Below are 19094 nucleotides of genomic sequence, written 5' to 3'. Positions count from 1 at the left end.
AATAGTGTCTCTTGATTAGGCACAGGTGTGTCCCAAATAACCGAGGCAGGTGAAAATCATAAGTAACCAGAGTGACAAAACAAACAAGAAAGTGCAAGAAGTCCAAAACTAACAGAACATAACTAAACTAAACATGACCTGGACCACGGATCATGACAACAATGGTGTTCGGCCTTGGCAGTCAGCAGGCCGTTCCTGGACATAGACACTGATACCAGACTGGCTTGCAAGATTTTGGACTGCCGGCTTTGCACAGACAAAGAAAAACACCACTTCAGCACAATTGACAATAATTATAGACGGTGTGGGACGGTGTGGCGCAGTGGGAGAGTGGCCGTGGGCAACCCGAGGGTCCCTGGTTCAAATGCCACCTAGTACCAACCTCGTCACGTCCGTTGTGTCCTGAGTAAGACACTTCACCCTTGCTCCTGATGGGTGCTGGTTGGCGCCTTGCATGGCAGCTCCCTCCATCAGTGTGTGAATGTGTGTGTGAATGGGTGAATGTGGAAGTAGTGTCAAAGCGCTTTGAGTACCTTGAAGGTAGAAAAGCGCTATACAAGTACAACCCATTTATCATTTATTTATCATTTATAGCAACAGTCCTTAAGCATAAACGTTGTGTGATAATATATACACAATTATTCTAACACACCTTACTCACTGTACTTTACAGTTGTAGAATAAAAACAGGAATATATACAGTGGTGGTCAAAAGTGTAGGTACACTTGTAAAGAAGATGATGTCATGTCTGTCTTGACTTTCCAATCATTTCTTATTTGTTTGTGATGTAGTGATTGGAGCACATACTTGTTGCTCACAACAAACATTCATGAAGTTTGCTTCTTTTATGAATTTATTATGTCTCTACTGAAAATGTGAGCAATCAAAAGTATACATACAGCAATGTTCATATTTGCTTACATGTCCCTTGGCAAGTTTACCTGCAATAAGGTGCTTTTGGTAGCCATCCACAAGCTTCTGTGCACATTTTTCACCACAAAATTGCTGCAGTTCAGCTAAATGTGTTGCTTTTCAGACATAGACTTGTTTCTTCAGCATTGTCCACACCTTTAAGTCAGGACTTTGGGAAGGCCATTCTAAAAGCTTCATTCTAGCCTGATTTAGCCATTCCTTGACCACTTTTGAGGTGTTTGGGGTCACATTTTCTCCTCCCAACATAATGCTGGGTATTGTGGCCAAACAGCTCACTTTTTGTTTCATCTGACCACAGAACTTTCCTCCAGAAGGTCTTATCTTTGTCCATGTGGTGTCAGATGAAACAAAAAGTGAGCTGTTTGGCCACAATACCCAGCAATATGTTTGGAGGAGAAAAGGTGAGGCTTTTAATCCCAGGAACACCACACCTACCGTCAAGCATGGTGGTGGTAGTATTATGCTCTGGGCCTCTTTTGCTGCCAATGGAACTGCTGCTTTAAATGGGACAATGAAAAAGGAGGATTAGCTCCAAATTGTTCAGGACAAGCTAAAACCATCAGGGGGGAGGTTTGGTCTTGGGCACAGTTGGGTGTTCCAACAGGACAATGACCCCAAACACACCTCAAAAGTGGTCAAGGAATGGCTAAATCAGGCTAGAATGAAGCTTTTAGAATGGCCTTCCCAAGGTCCTGATTTAAAGGCCTACTGAAATGAGATGTTCTTATTTAAACGGGGATAGCAGGTCCATTCTATGTGTCATACTTCATCATTTCACAATATTGCCATATTTTTGCTGAAAGGATTTAGTAGAGAACATCCACGATAAAGCTCCCAACTCTTGGTCGCTAATAAAACAGCCTTGCCTGTACCGGAAGTAGCAGACGATGTGCGCGTGACGTCACGGGTTGTGGAGCTCCTCACATCAGAACATTGTTTACAATCATGGCCACCAGCAGCGAGAGCGATTCAGACCGAGAAAGCGACGATTTCCCCACTAATTTGAGCGAGGATGAAAGATTTGTGGATGAGGAAAGGGAGAGTGAAGGACTAGAAAAAATAAAATAAAATTAAAAAAGACTATACAGGGGGAGCGATTCAGATGTTGGACAAATTTACTAGGATAATTCTGGAAAATCCCTTATCTGCTTATTGTGTTACTAGTGTTTTAGTGAGATTATATGGTCATACCTGTACAACCTGAAGGTCGGCCCCGCACCTTTCTTCAGCACCAGTCGACGGGTGGTGGCGATGCCCATCCCTGCCCTTCGCAAGGGACCCTCTTCGAAACACGATCTTTTGAAATGATCGCTGCGTAATACACTGTACTTTGTGCGTGTGGTCCAATCCAACCGTGTTCGCTTGACTGCTCTGTTCCATAGTAGAGCTTCACCGTCATCTTTAGGGAATGTAAACAATGAAACACCGGCTGTGTTTTTTGTTGCTAAAGGCGGCCGCAATACACCGCCTCCCACCTACAGCTTTCTTCTTTGACGTCTCCATTATTTATTGAACAAATTGCAAAAGATTTAGCAACACAGAAGTCCAGAATACTGTGTAATTATGAGATGAAAAGAGACGACTTATAGCTGGACCAAAATGTCCTCTACAATGCGTGCCGTCACGCGCACACGTCATCATACCGCGACATTTTAGCAAGATACTTCTGCGCGAAATTTAAAATTGCAATTTAGTAAACTAAAGCGGCCGTATTGGCATGTGTTGCAATGTTAATATTTCATCATTGATATATAAACTATCAGACTGCGTGGTCGCTAGTAGTGGCTTTCAGTAGGACTTTAAGCGTGTGGACAAAGCTGAAGAAACAAGTCCATGTCAGAAAAGCAACCCTGAACTGCACCAATTTTGTAGTGAAAAATGTGCACAGAAGCTTGTGGATGGCTACCAAAAGCACCTTATTGCAGGTAAACTTGCCAAGGGACATTAGCGTGCCAGTTGTCAGTGATTGATGCACCAGTTGCTAGGTAGCGATTAGCGACGGTAAACTATATTATTTGAATATCTTAGTATTCTACAATAAGAAAGCACCTTTATAACACAATTGTATACAATATTGTAAGTAGGTGTTCACTGTTTCATTCCTTCATCAGTTTGGAGATCCTTGGCCTGCTTTAGAGTAGTCAGTGTACAACTGGTATAGATTTAGTGTGCACTGGAAATGAGTCAGTACAAACATTCTGGTGTAGATAGCCGCGAGTAGCAGGTAATTGTCTGGTGTACAGTCAAGCACGCGGAGGTACAGTGTAAAGCCTATGAGGCTGCACGAGTGCTACTGGCACCAGGGGAGCTGAGGTTCATAAGTTGTGCCTCACCTTCTTTGCACTCTGGTCCTGTCCAGCCCTCCATGCAGACCTTGGAGCCAGCGAGGTCACAATTGAAGTGTCCGAAGAAGTCATCCCGGGCCCGGCAGAACTTGTTGCAGAAAGGTCCGTAGTAGTTGGTGTCGCAGCGGAAGCGGAGGCGGTACTCCAGGCTGAAGGCGGTGCCGTGGTGGCGGTGCGTCTGCCACTCCTCTCCAGGGTTCAACATGGAGGAGAGAAGCACACGCTCAATCAGCGGATCTGAGGGGGAGTGAGCACAAGGAGACACTTCTTCAATACAAATGGAAAACGGCGCTGAGTGACATTTCTACAAAAACCAGGCCACTTTAATGCCAAAGTAAATGTAAGAACATTCTATACCACAAATGTCAGAATTCATATTGAAGATGGGAAGTTCAATTAAACAATCATGAATACAGTAATTTATATACAAGTTAAATATCAAATAAACCAGGGGTCCACAAACTTTGGCTCGTGGGCCTGGTCTGGCCCGCCAGCATCCACAGTCTGGTCCACAGGCACATCCAAAGTTAAAATAATGAATGTGATTATAGTTTATACACACACACACATTTGTTTGCAACTCAGGCGAATTATTTTCAATCAATCAATCAATGTTTATTTATATAGCCCTAAATCACAAGTGTCTCAATGGGCTGCATAAATAAATCATCAGGGGGGAGGTTGGGTCTTGGGCACAGTTGGGTGTTCCAACAGGACAATGACCCCAAACACACCTCAAAAGTGGTCAAGGAATGGCTAAATCAGGCTAGAATGAAGCTTTTGGAATGGCCTTCCCAGAGGCCTGACTTAAAGGTGTGGACAATGCTGAAGAAACAAGTCCATGTGATAAAAGCAACACATTTAGCTGAACTGCAGCAATTTTGTGGTGAAAAATGTGCACAGAAGCTTGTGGATGGCTACCAAAAGCACCTTATTGCAGGTAAACTTGCCAAGGGACATGTAAGCAAATATGAACATTGCTGTATGTATACTTTTGATTGCTCACATTTTCAGTAGAGACATAATAAATTCATAAAAGAAGCAAACTTGATGAATGTTTGTTGTGAGCAACAAGTATGTGCTCCAATCACTACATCACAAACAAATAAGAAATGATTGTAAAGTCAAGACAGACATGACATCATCTTCTTTACAAGTGTACCTACACTTTTGATCGTGACTGTATATAAACATATATAAATAGTTTTACAATAGCACAATACTTCAGAATATTGAAATGTTACTTTATATCAGGGGTTGGCAACCCAAAATGTTAAAAGAGCCGTGTACAAAACAAAATATGTCTGAAGCCGCAAAAAATTAAAAGCCTTCTATCAGCGATATAATGAAGACAACACATGATGTAAGTGTCTATATTAGCCTACTATCAAAATGACTTTAAAAGTCTTATATAAGTGTTATAATGAAGACAACACATGATGTAAGTGTCTATATTAGCCTACTATCAAAATGACTTTAAAAGTCTTATATAAGTGTTATAATGAAGACAACACATGATGTAAGTGTCTATATTAGCCTACTATCAAAATGACTTTAAAAGTCTTATATAAGTGTTATAATGAAGACAACACATGATGTAAGTGTCTATATTAGCCTACTATCAAAATGACTTTAAAAGTCTTATATAAGTGTTATAATGAAGACAACACATGATGTAAGTGTCTATATTAGCCTACTATCAAAATGACTTTAAAAGTCTTATAAAAGTGTTATAATGAAGGCAACACAAGATGTAAGTGTCTATATTAGCCTACTATCAAAATGACTTTAAAAGTCTTATAAAAGTGTTATAATGAAGGCAACACATGATGTAAGTGTCTATTAGCCTACTATCAAAATGACTTTAAAAGTGTTATATAAGTGTTATAATGAAGGCAACACATGATGTAAGTGTCTATATTAGCCTACTATCAAAATGACTTTAAAAGTCTTATATAAGTGTTATAATGAAGGCAACACATGATGTAAGTGTCTATATTAGCCTACTATCAAAATGACTTTAAAAGTCTTATAAAAGTGTTATAATGAAGGCAACACAAGATGTAAGTGTCTATATTAGCCTACTATCAAAATGACTTTAAAAGTCTTATATAAGTGTTATAATGAAGGCAACACATGATGTAAGTGTCTATATTGGCCTACTATCAAAATGACTTTAAAAGTCTTATATAAGTGTTATAATGAAGACAACACATGATGTGTCTATATTAGCCTACTATCAAAATGACTTTAAAAGTCTTATATAAGTGTTATAATGAAGACAACACATGATGTAAGTGTCTATATTAGCCTACTATCAAAATGACTTTAAAAGTCTTATATAAGTGTTATAATGAAGGCAACACATGATGTAAGTCTCTATATTAGCCTACTATCAAAATGACTTTAAAAGTCTTATATAAGTGTTATAATGAAGACAACACATGATGTAAGTGTCTATATTAGCCTACTATCAAAATGACTTTAAAAGTCTTATATAAGTGTTATAATGAAGGCAACACATGATGTAAGTCTCTATATTAGCCTACTATCAAAATGACTTTAAAAGTTTTATATAAGTGTTATAATGAAGACAACACATGATGTAAGTGTCTATATTAGCCTACTATCAAAATGACTTTAAAAGTCTTATATAAGTGTTATAATGAAGACAACACATGATGTAAGTGTCTATATTAGCCTACTATCAAAATTACTTTAAAAGTCTTATATAAGTGTTATAATGAAGACAACACATGATGTAAGTGTCTATATTAGCCTACTATCAAAATGACTTTAAAAGTCTTATAAAAGTGTTATAATGAAGGCAACACAAGATGTAAGTGTCTATATTAGCCTACTATCAAAATGACTTTAAAAGTCTTATAAAAGTGTTATAATGAAGGCAACACATGATGTAAGTGTCTATTAGCCTACTATCAAAATGACTTTAAAAGTGTTATATAAGTGTTATAATGAAGGCAACACATGATGTAAGTGTCTATATTAGCCTACTATCAAAATGACTTTAAAAGTCTTATATAAGTGTTATAATGAAGGCAACACATGATGTAAGTGTCTATATTAGCCTACTATCAAAATGACTTTAAAAGTGTTATATAAGTGTTATAATGAAGGCAACACATGATGTAAGTGTCTATATTAGCCTACTATCAAAATGACTTTAAAAGTCTTATAAAAGTGTTATAATGAAGGCAACACAAGATGTAAGTGTCTATATTAGCCTACTATCAAAATGACTTTAAAAGTCTTATATAAGTGTTATAATGAAGGCAACACATGATGTAAGTGTCTATATTGGCCTACTATCAAAATGACTTTAAAAGTCTTATATAAGTGTTATAATGAAGACAACACATGATGTAAGTGTCTATATTAGCCTACTATCAAAATGACTTTAAAAGTCTTATAAAAGTGTTATAAAGGCAACACAAGATGTAAGTGTCTATATTAGCCTACTATCAAAATGACTTTAAAAGTCTTATAAAAGTGTTATAATGAAGGCAACACATGATGTAAGTGTCTATTAGCCTACTATCAAAATGACTTTAAAAGTCTTATAAAAGTGTTATAATGAAGGCAACACATGATGTAAGTGTCTATATTAGCCTACTATCAAAATGACTTTAAAAGTCTTATATAAGTGTTATAATGAAGGCAACACATGATGTAAGTGTCTATATTAGCCTACTATCAAAATGACTTTAAAAGTCTTATAAAAGTGTTATAATGAAGGCAACACAAGATGTAAGTGTCTATATTAGCCTACTATCAAAATGACTTTAAAAGTCTTATATAAGTGTTATAATGAAGGCAACACATGATGTAAGTGTCTATATTGGCCTACTATCAAAATGACTTTAAAAGTCTTATATAAGTGTTATAATGAAGACAACACATGATGTGTCTATATTAGCCTACTATCAAAATGACTTTAAAAGTCTTATATAAGTGTTATAATGAAGACAACACATGATGTAAGTGTCTATATTAGCCTACTATGAAAATGACTTTAAAAGTCTTATATAAGTGTTATAATGAAGGCAACACATGATGTAAGTCTCTATATTAGCCTACTATCAAAATGACTTTAAAAGTCTATTATAAGTGTTATAATGAAGACAACACATGATGTGTCTATATTAGCCTACTATCAAAATGACTTTAAAAGTCTTATATAAGTGTTATAATGAAGACAACACATGATGTAAGTGTCTATATTAGCCTACTATCAAATTTACTTTAAAAGTCTTATATAAGTGTTATAATGAAGACAACACATGATGTAAGTGTCTATATTAGCCTACTATCAAAATGACTTTAAAAGTCTTATAAAAGTGTTATAATGAAGGCAACACAAGATGTAAGTGTCTATATTAGCCTACTATCAAAATGACTTTAAAAGTCTTATAAAAGTGTTATAATGAAGGCAACACATGATGTAAGTGTCTATTAGCCTACTATCAAAATGACTTTAAAAGTGTTATATAAGTGTTATAATGAAGGCAACACATGATGTAAGTGTCTATATTAGCCTATTATCAAAATGACTTTAAAAGTCTTATATAAGTGTTATAATGAAGGCAACACATGATGTAAGTGTCTATATTAGCCTACTATCAAAATGACTTTAAAAGTCTTATATAAGTGTTATAATGAAGACAACACATGATGTAAGTGTCTATATTAGCCTACTATCAAAATGACTTTAAAAGTCTTATATAAGTGTTATAATGAAGACAACACATGATGTAAGTGTCTATATTAGCCTACTATCAAAATGACTTTAAAAGTCTTATAAAAGTGTTATAATGAAGGCAACACAAGATGTAAGTGTCTATATTAGCCTACTATCAAAATGACTTTAAAAGTCTTATATAAGTGTTATAATGAAGGCAACACATGATGTAAGTGTCTATATTAGCCTACTATCAAAATGACTTTAAAAGTCTTATATAAGTGTTATAATGAAGGCAACACATGATGTAAGTGTCTATATTAGCCTACTATCAAAATGACTTTAAAAGTCTTATATAAGTGTTATAATGAAGACAACACATGATGTAAGTGTCTATATTAGCCTACTATCAAAATGACTTTAAAAGTCTTATATAAGTGTTATAATGAAGACAACACATGATGTAAGTGTCTATATTAGCCTACTATCAAAATGACTTTAAAAGTCTTATAAAAGTGTTATAATGAAGGCAACACAAGATGTAAGTGTCTATATTAGCCTACTATCAAAATGACTTTAAAAGTCTTATAAAAGTGTTATAATGAAGGCAACACATGATGTAAGTGTATATATTGGCCTACTATCAAAATTACTTTAAAAGTGTTATATAAGTGTTATAATGAAGACAACACATGATGTAAGTGTCTATATTAGCTACAGTATATTAGCCTACTATTAAAATGACTATGTGTCGCAGGCTGACCCAAATATTCGTTACATATTCTACACATTTTTACAACATTGAAAAACATTAGTAAAACGCAGACTTCTCAGGGGGTGACACAACTCTAAATTACTGTCTCAGAATGGCCAAAAGGTATAGATGTGTGTGTCCAAGTTAAAGGAAATGAGAGACTGTCTTCTCCTAATGGTTTTATTACAATCTTTGGGCAAGATAGGCAACGTTTGCTGTGGTCTGGAACAACATGGCACACAAACAACTATCAGAAATGCAGCCAATATTACATACAGATAAGCCTTTTTATAGATAGATGCATACTAGTTCTAGCTATTAGGCTGTTCTAATTTTAATTGTTTTTAATTTTTATCATCTTTATTATTATTTTTATACACTGTAGCACTTTGAGATTGTTTGTTTACAAATAAAATCTATTATTATTATTAATGTTATTATATTGTGTCATGAGCCATGCAAAAATAAAGTAAATACACAGAGGACGTAAGTCAAGGAATTTAAATAAAGCTACAAACGAGGCCTAATGATGCAATATGTACATACAGCTAGCCTATATAGCATGTTAGCATCGAATAGCTTGCAGTCATGCACTGACCAAATATGCTTGATTAAGTCAATAACATCAGCTAAGTTCACCTCTGTGCATTCACATACAGCACAAAAAGTTTGGTGGACAAAGTGAGACAAAGGAGTGGCATCGTTAAAGAATGTCGTATGTGTAAACAAACTACGGTGAGTTCAAGGACCGACATATTGAGTAGGACAAAACGGCGCAGGCCAAATCCTCTCATCAGAGAATCATGTTTATTACAAACAGTGGAGTTTTTAACAATTAGGGAGGCTTGTGCCATTACAACATTTTATTTCCCCCCCATCTTTTTTCCATTTTAATACATTTCGGAAAAAGCTCCAAGGAGTCCACAGGTTTTAGACCCCCGCTCTATATTAATATAGGTTTTATGATGTCCAAAAGGATTTACATTTCCACACAAATCAGTGGAAATAAATAAAAAATAGCTGGTGTACTTTACATCCACCATCCGGCACGTTTGTAACATCGCATTTTATGCCGGCTGTTAAATCCCAAGTAATGGAAAGCTGAAGAGGAGCCATCTTTGAAAAGACCTTCGTTATTTCTATTCAAACAAAACTGAGGGAGGTCATTCTGTTCTCAAAGAACTTAATGGGTTTTTTTTTTTTTTTGTACCACTATAGTCAAGGACAGTTTGAGGGGTGCAGGCAGTAATCCGCTCTGATTGGTAGTGCTGATGGTCCTTTCTGGCAATATCTGCTTTATATACTATATATATATGAATATATAATATATATATACTGGGAAGGTCTTTAGGGCAGAAGCTGTCAGGAGCCCAGGTGGATGATAATGATAAGAAGAAGTAAGCTCAGCAGTGCAGGACAGAAAGAAGGAGAGCTGGAAACATTCTCCTGTCCCTCATCCTCATTATCTCTACTATCTTCTTTTTTAGGGGGTGAAGACTAACTGGATCCATCACATGGCAAAATGACATGGAGGACGTTTGATGATGACAAGTAAGTCTGGAGAGGGATGAGGAAGCACCCGTGTGGTGCACTTTACATACAGCCGGCAGCTCGGCTTTTCCTGATTAAGGAGAGAAACAAGCAGCCGGAAATGAAAGTCTTCTTTAAAAATAAAAAATCAAATCAACCTTCTAACCTTGTGTGATTAGAGACATGGGGGAGGAGGAGGACATCCTGGCACACATTAAAATGAGTATTATAGTACATCAGCCGCTCAGTGGCCTAGTGGTTAGAGTGTCCGCCCTGACATGGGTAGGTTGTGAGTTCAAACCCCAGCCGAGTCATAACAAAGACTATAAAAATGGGAGCCATTGCCTCCCTGCTTGGGACTCAGCATCTAGGCTTGGAGTTGGGGGTTAAATCACCAAAAATGATTCCCAGGCCCCTCACCTCCCAGGAGGAGATGAAGGGGGATGGGTTGAATGCAGAGAATTGAATGTGAAAACCAGAAATGGCAGACGACCTGCAGACTAGTATTTGATTATTTTCATGCACCTTGTCATGATGAATACATGTACAGGTCTCTTGCAAGATGTGCTCCATTTTTAAGTGTGTTAAAGTCCTCAAACATGTTTTAATTTGGTATTAGAATTACCAAATACTTTGTCTCAAAGTGTTAACATGTCCTTACTATTGTTGCTTTGTTGTCTATTACTATTATTGCTATGTTGTCTATTACTATTATTGCTATGTTGTCTATTACTATTAATGCTATGTTGTCTATTACTATTATTGCTATGTTGTCTATTACTATTATTGCTTTGTTGTCTATTACTATTATTGCTATATTGTCTATTACTATTATTGCTATATTGTCTATTACTATTGTTGCTATGTTGTCTATTACTATTGTTGCTATGTTGTCTATTAATATTATTGCCATGTTGTCTATTACTATTATTGCTTGTCTATTACTATTGTTGCTATGTTGTCTATTAATATTATTGCCATGTTGTCTATTACTATTATTGCTATGTTGTCTATTACTATTATTGCTATGTTGTCTATTATTATTATTGCTATGTTGTCTATTACTATTATTGCTATGTTGTCTATTACTATTATTGCTATGTTGTCTATTACTATTATTGCTATGTTGTCTATTACTATTGTTGCCATGTTTGTCATGATCTGTGGTCCGGATCATGTTTTGTTTGGTTATGTTCTGTTAGTTTTAGTGAAGTGAAGTGAATTACAGTATATTTATATAGCGCTTTTGTCAAGTGACTCAAAGCACTTTACATAGTGACACCCAATATCTAAGTTACATTTAAACCAGTGTGGGTGGCACTGGGAGCAGGTGGGTAAAGTGTCTTGCCCAAAGACACAACGGCAGTAACTAGGATGGCACAAGCGGGAATCGAACCTGCAACTCTCAAGTTGCTGGCACGGACACTCTACTAACCGAGCTATTCAGCTATTTAAACTCCCTTAGTTCCAGTTTTGTGCATTTTGGGTGTTTGTTTTGGTTACTACGGGTGCTAATTGGTTTCACCTGCCTCTGATTAGTGCTCTGCACGTTCACCTGCTGTTGAGCACTAATCAGAGAGCTATTTATTCACGTTGCTCGCCAGAGTCGGTGTGGCTTCATTCTGTCAGGTGTGGTGGCTCGGGTGGAGGTTTGTTCTCCCGCAATGCAGGACGGACAGTGCGCCTTATAATCCGGTGCGCCCTATGGTCCGGAAAATACGTTACGTCCATCTCTAGCTTTAAATTAATGCTCGCGATTAAGACCAGATGCTTTGACTGGATTTTTTTCGGTTTCATTGTGACACTTGCTGCATGAAATAAAGTTTGTAACCTTGCAACTTAGTCGGGACACATCTCTTACTTCCATACAGTCAGAACACTCCTGATTGAAAGTACCACTGCACCAGTTCTGCCACCGGAATAGTTCCGCTGGACACACAGCATCATGCACTTGTGTACTGCACCTGATTGCGATGTGTCGTTGTCACGGTCCAAGGCCTCCAGCACCAGAGAGAAGGACTTCTGTGGACAACAGAGAAACAAGATTCAAAAATAAATGCAAAAATTCTCCAGATTTCCAAGGTCACTTTCAAATAAATCAAGTCTTTTTTTGGTTGTATGAAAGCAATTAAAATTCAAAGGCTTATGCAGGGATAAGCAGATGTACACGGTGCAATAACATACACCACCTTAGAGATAAGAGAGAGGAGGGCATGCACTCTTTCTTCTGATGAATACATTCATGGCAGGACATACCTCCACATGCACACTACTCCTCTCCTCCACACATCATGTCTTATCATGACTATTGACCGTGCTGGCATGGCAGGGTTGTAGCCTAAAGAACTGCAGTGATGTACGGGTGACATTGTGCGAGTCGGCGTGGACCTAATAATGTGCTAACAAATAAGTCTGATGAAGGTGGGGAGGGAAAAACACTCGGAAGATAAGATGAAATCATTTGTTTGGACGGACCTCCGTTCTTAGTCGCATGTTCAGATGTGTGAACAAACGAGGTCAGACAGGACGCAAAACAATCAGGGGGCGATACAAAAGAGTCAAAAGATTAGTGACTATTGAAAAGAGAGGCGATAAGACACACACACACACACACACACACACACACACACACACAAACACACAGAGAGACACACAGGTTCAACAAACACTGATGACATCTATTAAACAGACAAGAAGCAAGGAATCATGCAGAGACGGCAGTTCAATTTAGCTGACTGAGGAGAGAGTGGGCTGTACTCTTAAGTTACAGAACCAACCTACGCTCTAAGGCAGTGTTTTTCAACCTTTTTTGAGCCAAGGCACATTTTTTACGTTTAAAAAATGCAGAGGCACACCACCAGGAGAAATCATTTAAAAACAAACTCAGTTGACAGTAAAAAGTGGTTGTGGCAATTGTTGGATATGACTTTAAAGCATAAGCAAGCATGCATGACTATAGCTCTTGTCTCAAAGTAGGTGTACTGTCACCACCTGTCACATCACACCCTGACTTATTTGCACTTTTTTGCTCTTTTCCTGTGTGTAGTCTTTTACTTCTTGTCTTGCACTCCTATTTTGGTGGCTTTTTCTCTTTTTATGGTATTTTCCTGTAGCAGTTTCATGTCTTCCTTTGAGTGATATTTCCCGCATCTACTTTGTTTTAGCAATCAAGAATATTTCAGTTGTTTTTATCCTTCTTTGTTGATTGTCATGTCATCTTCAAATGTACATTGTCTTTGCTGTCGTCCAGCATTCTGTTTTTGTTTACTTTGTAGCCAGTTCAGTTTTCGTCTCATTCTGCATAGCCTTCCGTAAGCTTCAATGCCTTTTCTTAGGGGCACTCACCTTTTGTATATTTTTGGTTTAAGCATTAGACACATTTTTACCTTCACGCTGCCTTACGCTATTTCCAACATCAACAAAGCCATTAGCTACCTGCTGCCACCTACTGATATGGAAGAGTATTACACGGTTACTCTGCCGAGCTCTACACATCAACAATAAAACATACTTTGCAGACTATAATTAGTGGTTTGCAAAAACAATTTTTAACCCAAAATAGGTGAAATTAGATAATATCCCACGGCACAGTGGTTTTAAAACACTGCTCTAAGGTAACAGTCCCACATGCTCCTCTATTTATTTGGGAGGTCCCTGGTTACATCATTGAGGCTGCTTCTGAGGGAAGGGGGGGTAATTTCAGCAGCCCCAGTTCGACACAATATATGATTATTCATGAAATGGAAATGGGCTGACACCCGTGATATCGCCCTGTCTCTGCTTTGTCTGCACCACGGTACTCGATGTTCTGGATACAAACACTGGTACGAGACGACTCGCAATCTTGGATTTGCAAGTTGTCCCTTTGCACAGATAGAAAAGTACAACTTCAGCACAATTGATAATAACTATAGCAACGGCCTTTAAGCATAAGAGTTGTGTGATAACTTGCACATAATTATTCTAACACACACACACACACACACACACACACACACACACACTAATGAGACATGCAGGGCAGCAGTTCATTAGGGTGAGCAAAGAGAAGACAGCTGGCAGATGCACCTTTTTAAAATGAATTGTTTACTTCTCAAGAAAAAAAAGGCTGCAGGAAAACCGCGTGCAGATTTAAAAGATGCAATTTAAGTCAATTATTCGTCTATGAGCAGAGAAAGAGTAGGCTCTAAGAAAAAAAAAAAAGGCTAGATTCAAAATAATGATGTCATTTAAAGGCTCAAGGTCCAATCAGTTCATTTTAGAAATACAAAAGAAAAATGAGCATAATTATGTAAATAGTGGCCGGTGTGTGGTCAGATTTTAGGATTGAATTCCTCTGAGGGTAGGACTGCAGCTATCGATTATGTCACTATCATGTAGAGCGGGAGTCCCAAACTCAATTAACCTGGGGGCCACTGGATGCAGAGTCTGGGTGAGGCTGGGCCGCAAGAAAATATTTTAAAAAATAAAAAAATTTAAATGTCTTTATTTTTATTTTCGACACAAAATAAAATCAAAATGTAAATGAACAAAATGAGAATTAAGTAATGTGAGGCAATGCAAATTGAACAATAAAAAAATAAAAACAAAAATAACAGTTTGAATTAGGCCAGGTTATCGGGGACTGTCTTTACTGACGGACAGGTGTCGCGGTGCGACTGCAGCCCGGCCCGTAAGAAAACCCACGTCTCCATAGCAACGTTTCTGTCGCTTTCACTCATTTGCCCCTTTTCCACGAACGCAGGAGTAGGCCACCCAGAACGTTAAAAGAGCCATTTGGGACCCAAATAACAAAAATCGTCTGTCTGGAGCCAACAGGAGGGGGTGGAGTTTACAGTTATGGTAGCACAATTAGCCCCGAACGAGCTAACATCACGACTAACGTGTTACACGTCCGATTCGTCCAGCGACTCTCTGTCAGAGTATCAGTGCTGGGGTCCAGTGCACCACGGTTTTGTATTGTCGCTCGGCCCTTCGGCGGAGTGCTTCGGAAGCTACCGGGCCGCTCGTCTCCCCGGCCCGGACTGTTTACAGTGGCGGGAGAGAAAGAGCGAGCAGATGGGCGAGGGAGGAAGGGATTAAGAGCGCGTGCGGGTCTAGCGGAAAAGCCCTCAATGGTCGGCCCTCGAGAGCCACATACCACACCGTGATTGGTAGATTCCTTCAACCCCGCCCACAACGCTGTCAAGCGCCTTTTATATAAAACTTGCGGGCCGCACTAACATTAAACTTTCATATCAAGGTGGGGGCCGCGAATTAATGTCTTGCGGGCTGCAATTGGCCCGCGGGCCGCATGTCTGAGACCCCTGGTGTACAGCCATAATAAATTCATAAAAGAAGCAAACTTCATGACTGTTTCTTGTGAGCAACAAGTACGTGCTCCAATCACTACATCACTTTTGACCGCGACTGTATGTGGTCGTGATGTCATCGATACAGGATGACAACATTTTTATTATTTTTGCCAAGTCTGGAACCCTGCAGAGGTCACGCTAAACACGGCCCACCGAGGTCAACTCCCCACAAGAGCTGATAAGAGAAGAAAGTAACCGCGAGCGCTTCCTGACAACCTTTTTCCAAAACAGACAAGCAGCGAGTTAGTCTGTGACGCCAGGCCGCCATTACAGCAGGCAAAAAGCCACCATAGGAAGTGAAAAGTGTCAACAAAGGTGAGGCTGGCCTGCTGGTGATGGAGTGACAGCTTCTCTCCTTTCTCACATCGCATCCATAATTGTGTTGTCAAAGCAACGACAAATAAATAAATAAATGATAAATGGGTTGTACTTATATAGCGCTTTTCTACCTTCAAGGTACTCAAAGCGCTTTGACACTACTTCCACATTTACCCATTCAAACACACATTCACACACTGATGGAGGGAGCTGCCATGCAAGGCGCCAACCAGCACCCATCAGGAGCAAGGGTGAAGTGTCTTGCTCAGGACACAACGGACGTGACGAGGTTGGTACTAGGTGGGAATTGAACCAGGGACGCTCGGGTTGCGCACGGCCACTCTCCCACTGCGCCACGCCGTCCCCAACGACAAGTGGGAAATGACATCATGGCAAATATGTGGGGGCTGGGGGGAAATCATTAGGAACCATCTTTATGTTTGTTTGGACATCCAGAAGTAGACAAGACTCTTCCTGGGTTCATGAGCATGATGTAAAACAACAGGAATGTACCATTTTTCACTGCTGAAAGGGGGACACACAATGTCAAGTTCAATACCAAGAAATGACCAATGCAATAGATAGTAAAAAATGTGAGCCAGCATTATTGATGGATCTAACTAAAGCATTTGTTCAATAATCACAATATTTTTATTAAAAAAAACTAGAACGGTATGGCATCAGAGGGTTGGTCTTAAACTGGATTAGAAGTTACTTGACCAACAGGAAACAATACGTGAAGCTAGGCAAACATGTTTAAAACACTAAATATATCCTGTGGTGTACCTGTCGTCATAACGTGGGTGTTTACGCAGCTAGCTGCGGGGTTTGTTCTCCCGGGATGCAAACAAACTACTCTTAACCAGGCGTGAATGTAGGAAGATTTTTAATTAATCACTATCAAAATAGGAACCAACAAAAAGGCGCACAAGGCAAAAGCATAACTTAGACAGAACTATGGACAAGAAACAAAACTAACTAAACTGTGGCATGAATAAACAAAACTTACTTGGCATGAAAAACGAGCAGCATGAACTATGGCATGAAAAACTAGCATTGACTATGTAATCGCATGAAATAAGCAAGACTTACTGTGTCAAGAAAAGAGCATGAAACGAACAATGCCTCCAGACCGACTGACTGGCAAAGACAAGCTTAAATATGACGCCTCTGATTAGTGCTCGGGAAGCAGGTGAGCGGGCGAGCACTAATCAGAGACAGGTGAACACAATGAGTAACCATGCCAACTAAAACAAACAAGGGTTCACAAAAAACAGGAACTAATGGAGTCCAAAACAGAACACACAAAAACATGATCCGGACCGAGGATCATGACAATGATTGGAAAGTCAAGACAGCCATGACCTGATGTTCTTTACAAGTGTATGTACACTTTTGACCAGGACTGTAGATACTGACCTCTGACAGTCTCAGCCCATCAAGGCTAGACAGACTTCCAAACAGAGACAAGAAAATCAAGACATCAAAAACCAGACAATTAGGAACGGCTTCTTCCTTCAGGCTGTTTGCTCCTCTTAATGGTGGCCAAGCTCCAAAAAAAGTCCTCTCAATAAAAACACTGCCAGGACATCTATGATGGCAAATTCACATTTAATGAGAAGAAATCCTCCTAAAGCTCACGTTCACTGATTGTCTCCCATTCCCAGCATGAAGCATGCCCCCGCCCACTGGTGCCCCCCATGCATGTCGCCCAGACATGGGCCGGTCCAGGAGGATATCCCGACAAAGCCGGGCTGTACAAACACGGCTCTTGGACAGGAAAAACTCCCAACCCTGAGAGAGGAATTTCCCTTCTGAGCTCACACACTCATGCATGCACATTTAGGTGGTCATGACTGGCTGGCAGGACTCATACACACCAAACACTAGGTGGACGCTGGCAGGACTGATGCACACCAAACACTAGGTGGACGCTGGCATGACTGGCTGGCAGGACTGATGCACACCAAACACTAGGTAGTCATGACTGGCTAGCAGGACTGATGCACACCAAACACTAGGTGGACGCTGGCATGACTGGCTGGCAGGACTGATGCACACCAAACACTAATTGGACGCTGGCATGACTGATGCACACCAAACACTAGGTGGTCATGACTGGCTGGCAGGACTGATGCACAACTAACACTAGGTGGTCATGACTGGCAGGACTGATGCACACCAAACACTAGGTGGTCATGACTGGCTGGCAGGACTGATGGCACACCAAACACTAGGTGGACGCTGGCAGGACTGATGCACACCAAACACTAGGTGGATGCTGCCATGACTCGCTGGCAGGACTGATGCACACCAAACACTAGGTGGACGCTGGCAGGACTGATGCACACCAAACACTAGGTGGACGCTGCCATGACTCGCTGGCAGGACTGATGCACACCAAACACTAGGTGGACGCTGGCATGACTGGCTGGCAGGACTGATGCACACCAAACACTAGGTGGACGCTGGCATGACTGGCTGGCAGGACTGATGCACACCAAACACTAGGTGGACGCTGGCAGGACTGATGCACACCAAACACTAGGTGGTCATGACTGGCTGGCAGGACTGATGCACACCAAACACTAGGTGGTCATGACTGGCTGGCAGGACTGATGCACACCAAACACTAGGTGGACGCTGGCAGGACTGATGCACACCAAACAGTAGGTGGTCATGACACTAGGTGGACGCTGGCAGGACTGATGCACACCAAACACTAGGTGGTCATGACTGGCTGGCAGGACTGATGCACACCAAACACTAGGTGGACGCTGGCAGGACTGATGCACACCAAACACTAGGTGGTCATGACTGGCTGGCAGGACTGATGCACACCAAACACTAGGTGGACGCTGGCAGGACTGATGCACACCAAACAGTAGGTGGTCATGACACTAGGTGGACGCTGGCAGGACTGATGCACACCAAACACTAGGTGGTCATGACTGGCTGGCAGGACTGATGCACACCAAACACTAGGTGGACGCTGGCAGGACTGATGCACACCAAACACTAGGTGGTCATGACTGGCTGGCAGGACTGATGCACACCAAACACTAGGTGGACGCTGGCAGGACTGGCTGGCAGGACTGGCTGGCAGGACTGATGCACACCAAACAAGGTGACAGCACAGAAGTAATGACTGAGACGCTGT

The 19094-nt window shown here is 39.9% G+C and overlaps 1 protein-coding gene across 1 annotated transcript in view; it reads right to left on the bottom strand.

The window, feature by feature from the left end:
* LOC133537254 (protein jagged-2) overlaps positions 1-19094 on the bottom strand; it is an 89840-nt gene that overhangs the window by 24542 nt on the left and 46204 nt on the right. Inside the window, 2 exon segments of the mRNA XM_061878218.1 lie at positions 3268-3516; positions 12227-12284. Coding sequence (XP_061734202.1) covers positions 3268-3516; positions 12227-12284 — 307 coding nt within the window.

The sequence above is a fragment of the Nerophis ophidion genome, linkage group LG18, assembly GCF_033978795.1.
Source record: "Nerophis ophidion isolate RoL-2023_Sa linkage group LG18, RoL_Noph_v1.0, whole genome shotgun sequence".
Lineage (NCBI taxonomy): Eukaryota > Metazoa > Chordata > Actinopteri > Syngnathiformes > Syngnathidae > Nerophis > Nerophis ophidion.
Note: the sequence above shows the minus strand (reverse complement) of the source record. Positions and strands in the feature narration are given on the sequence as shown.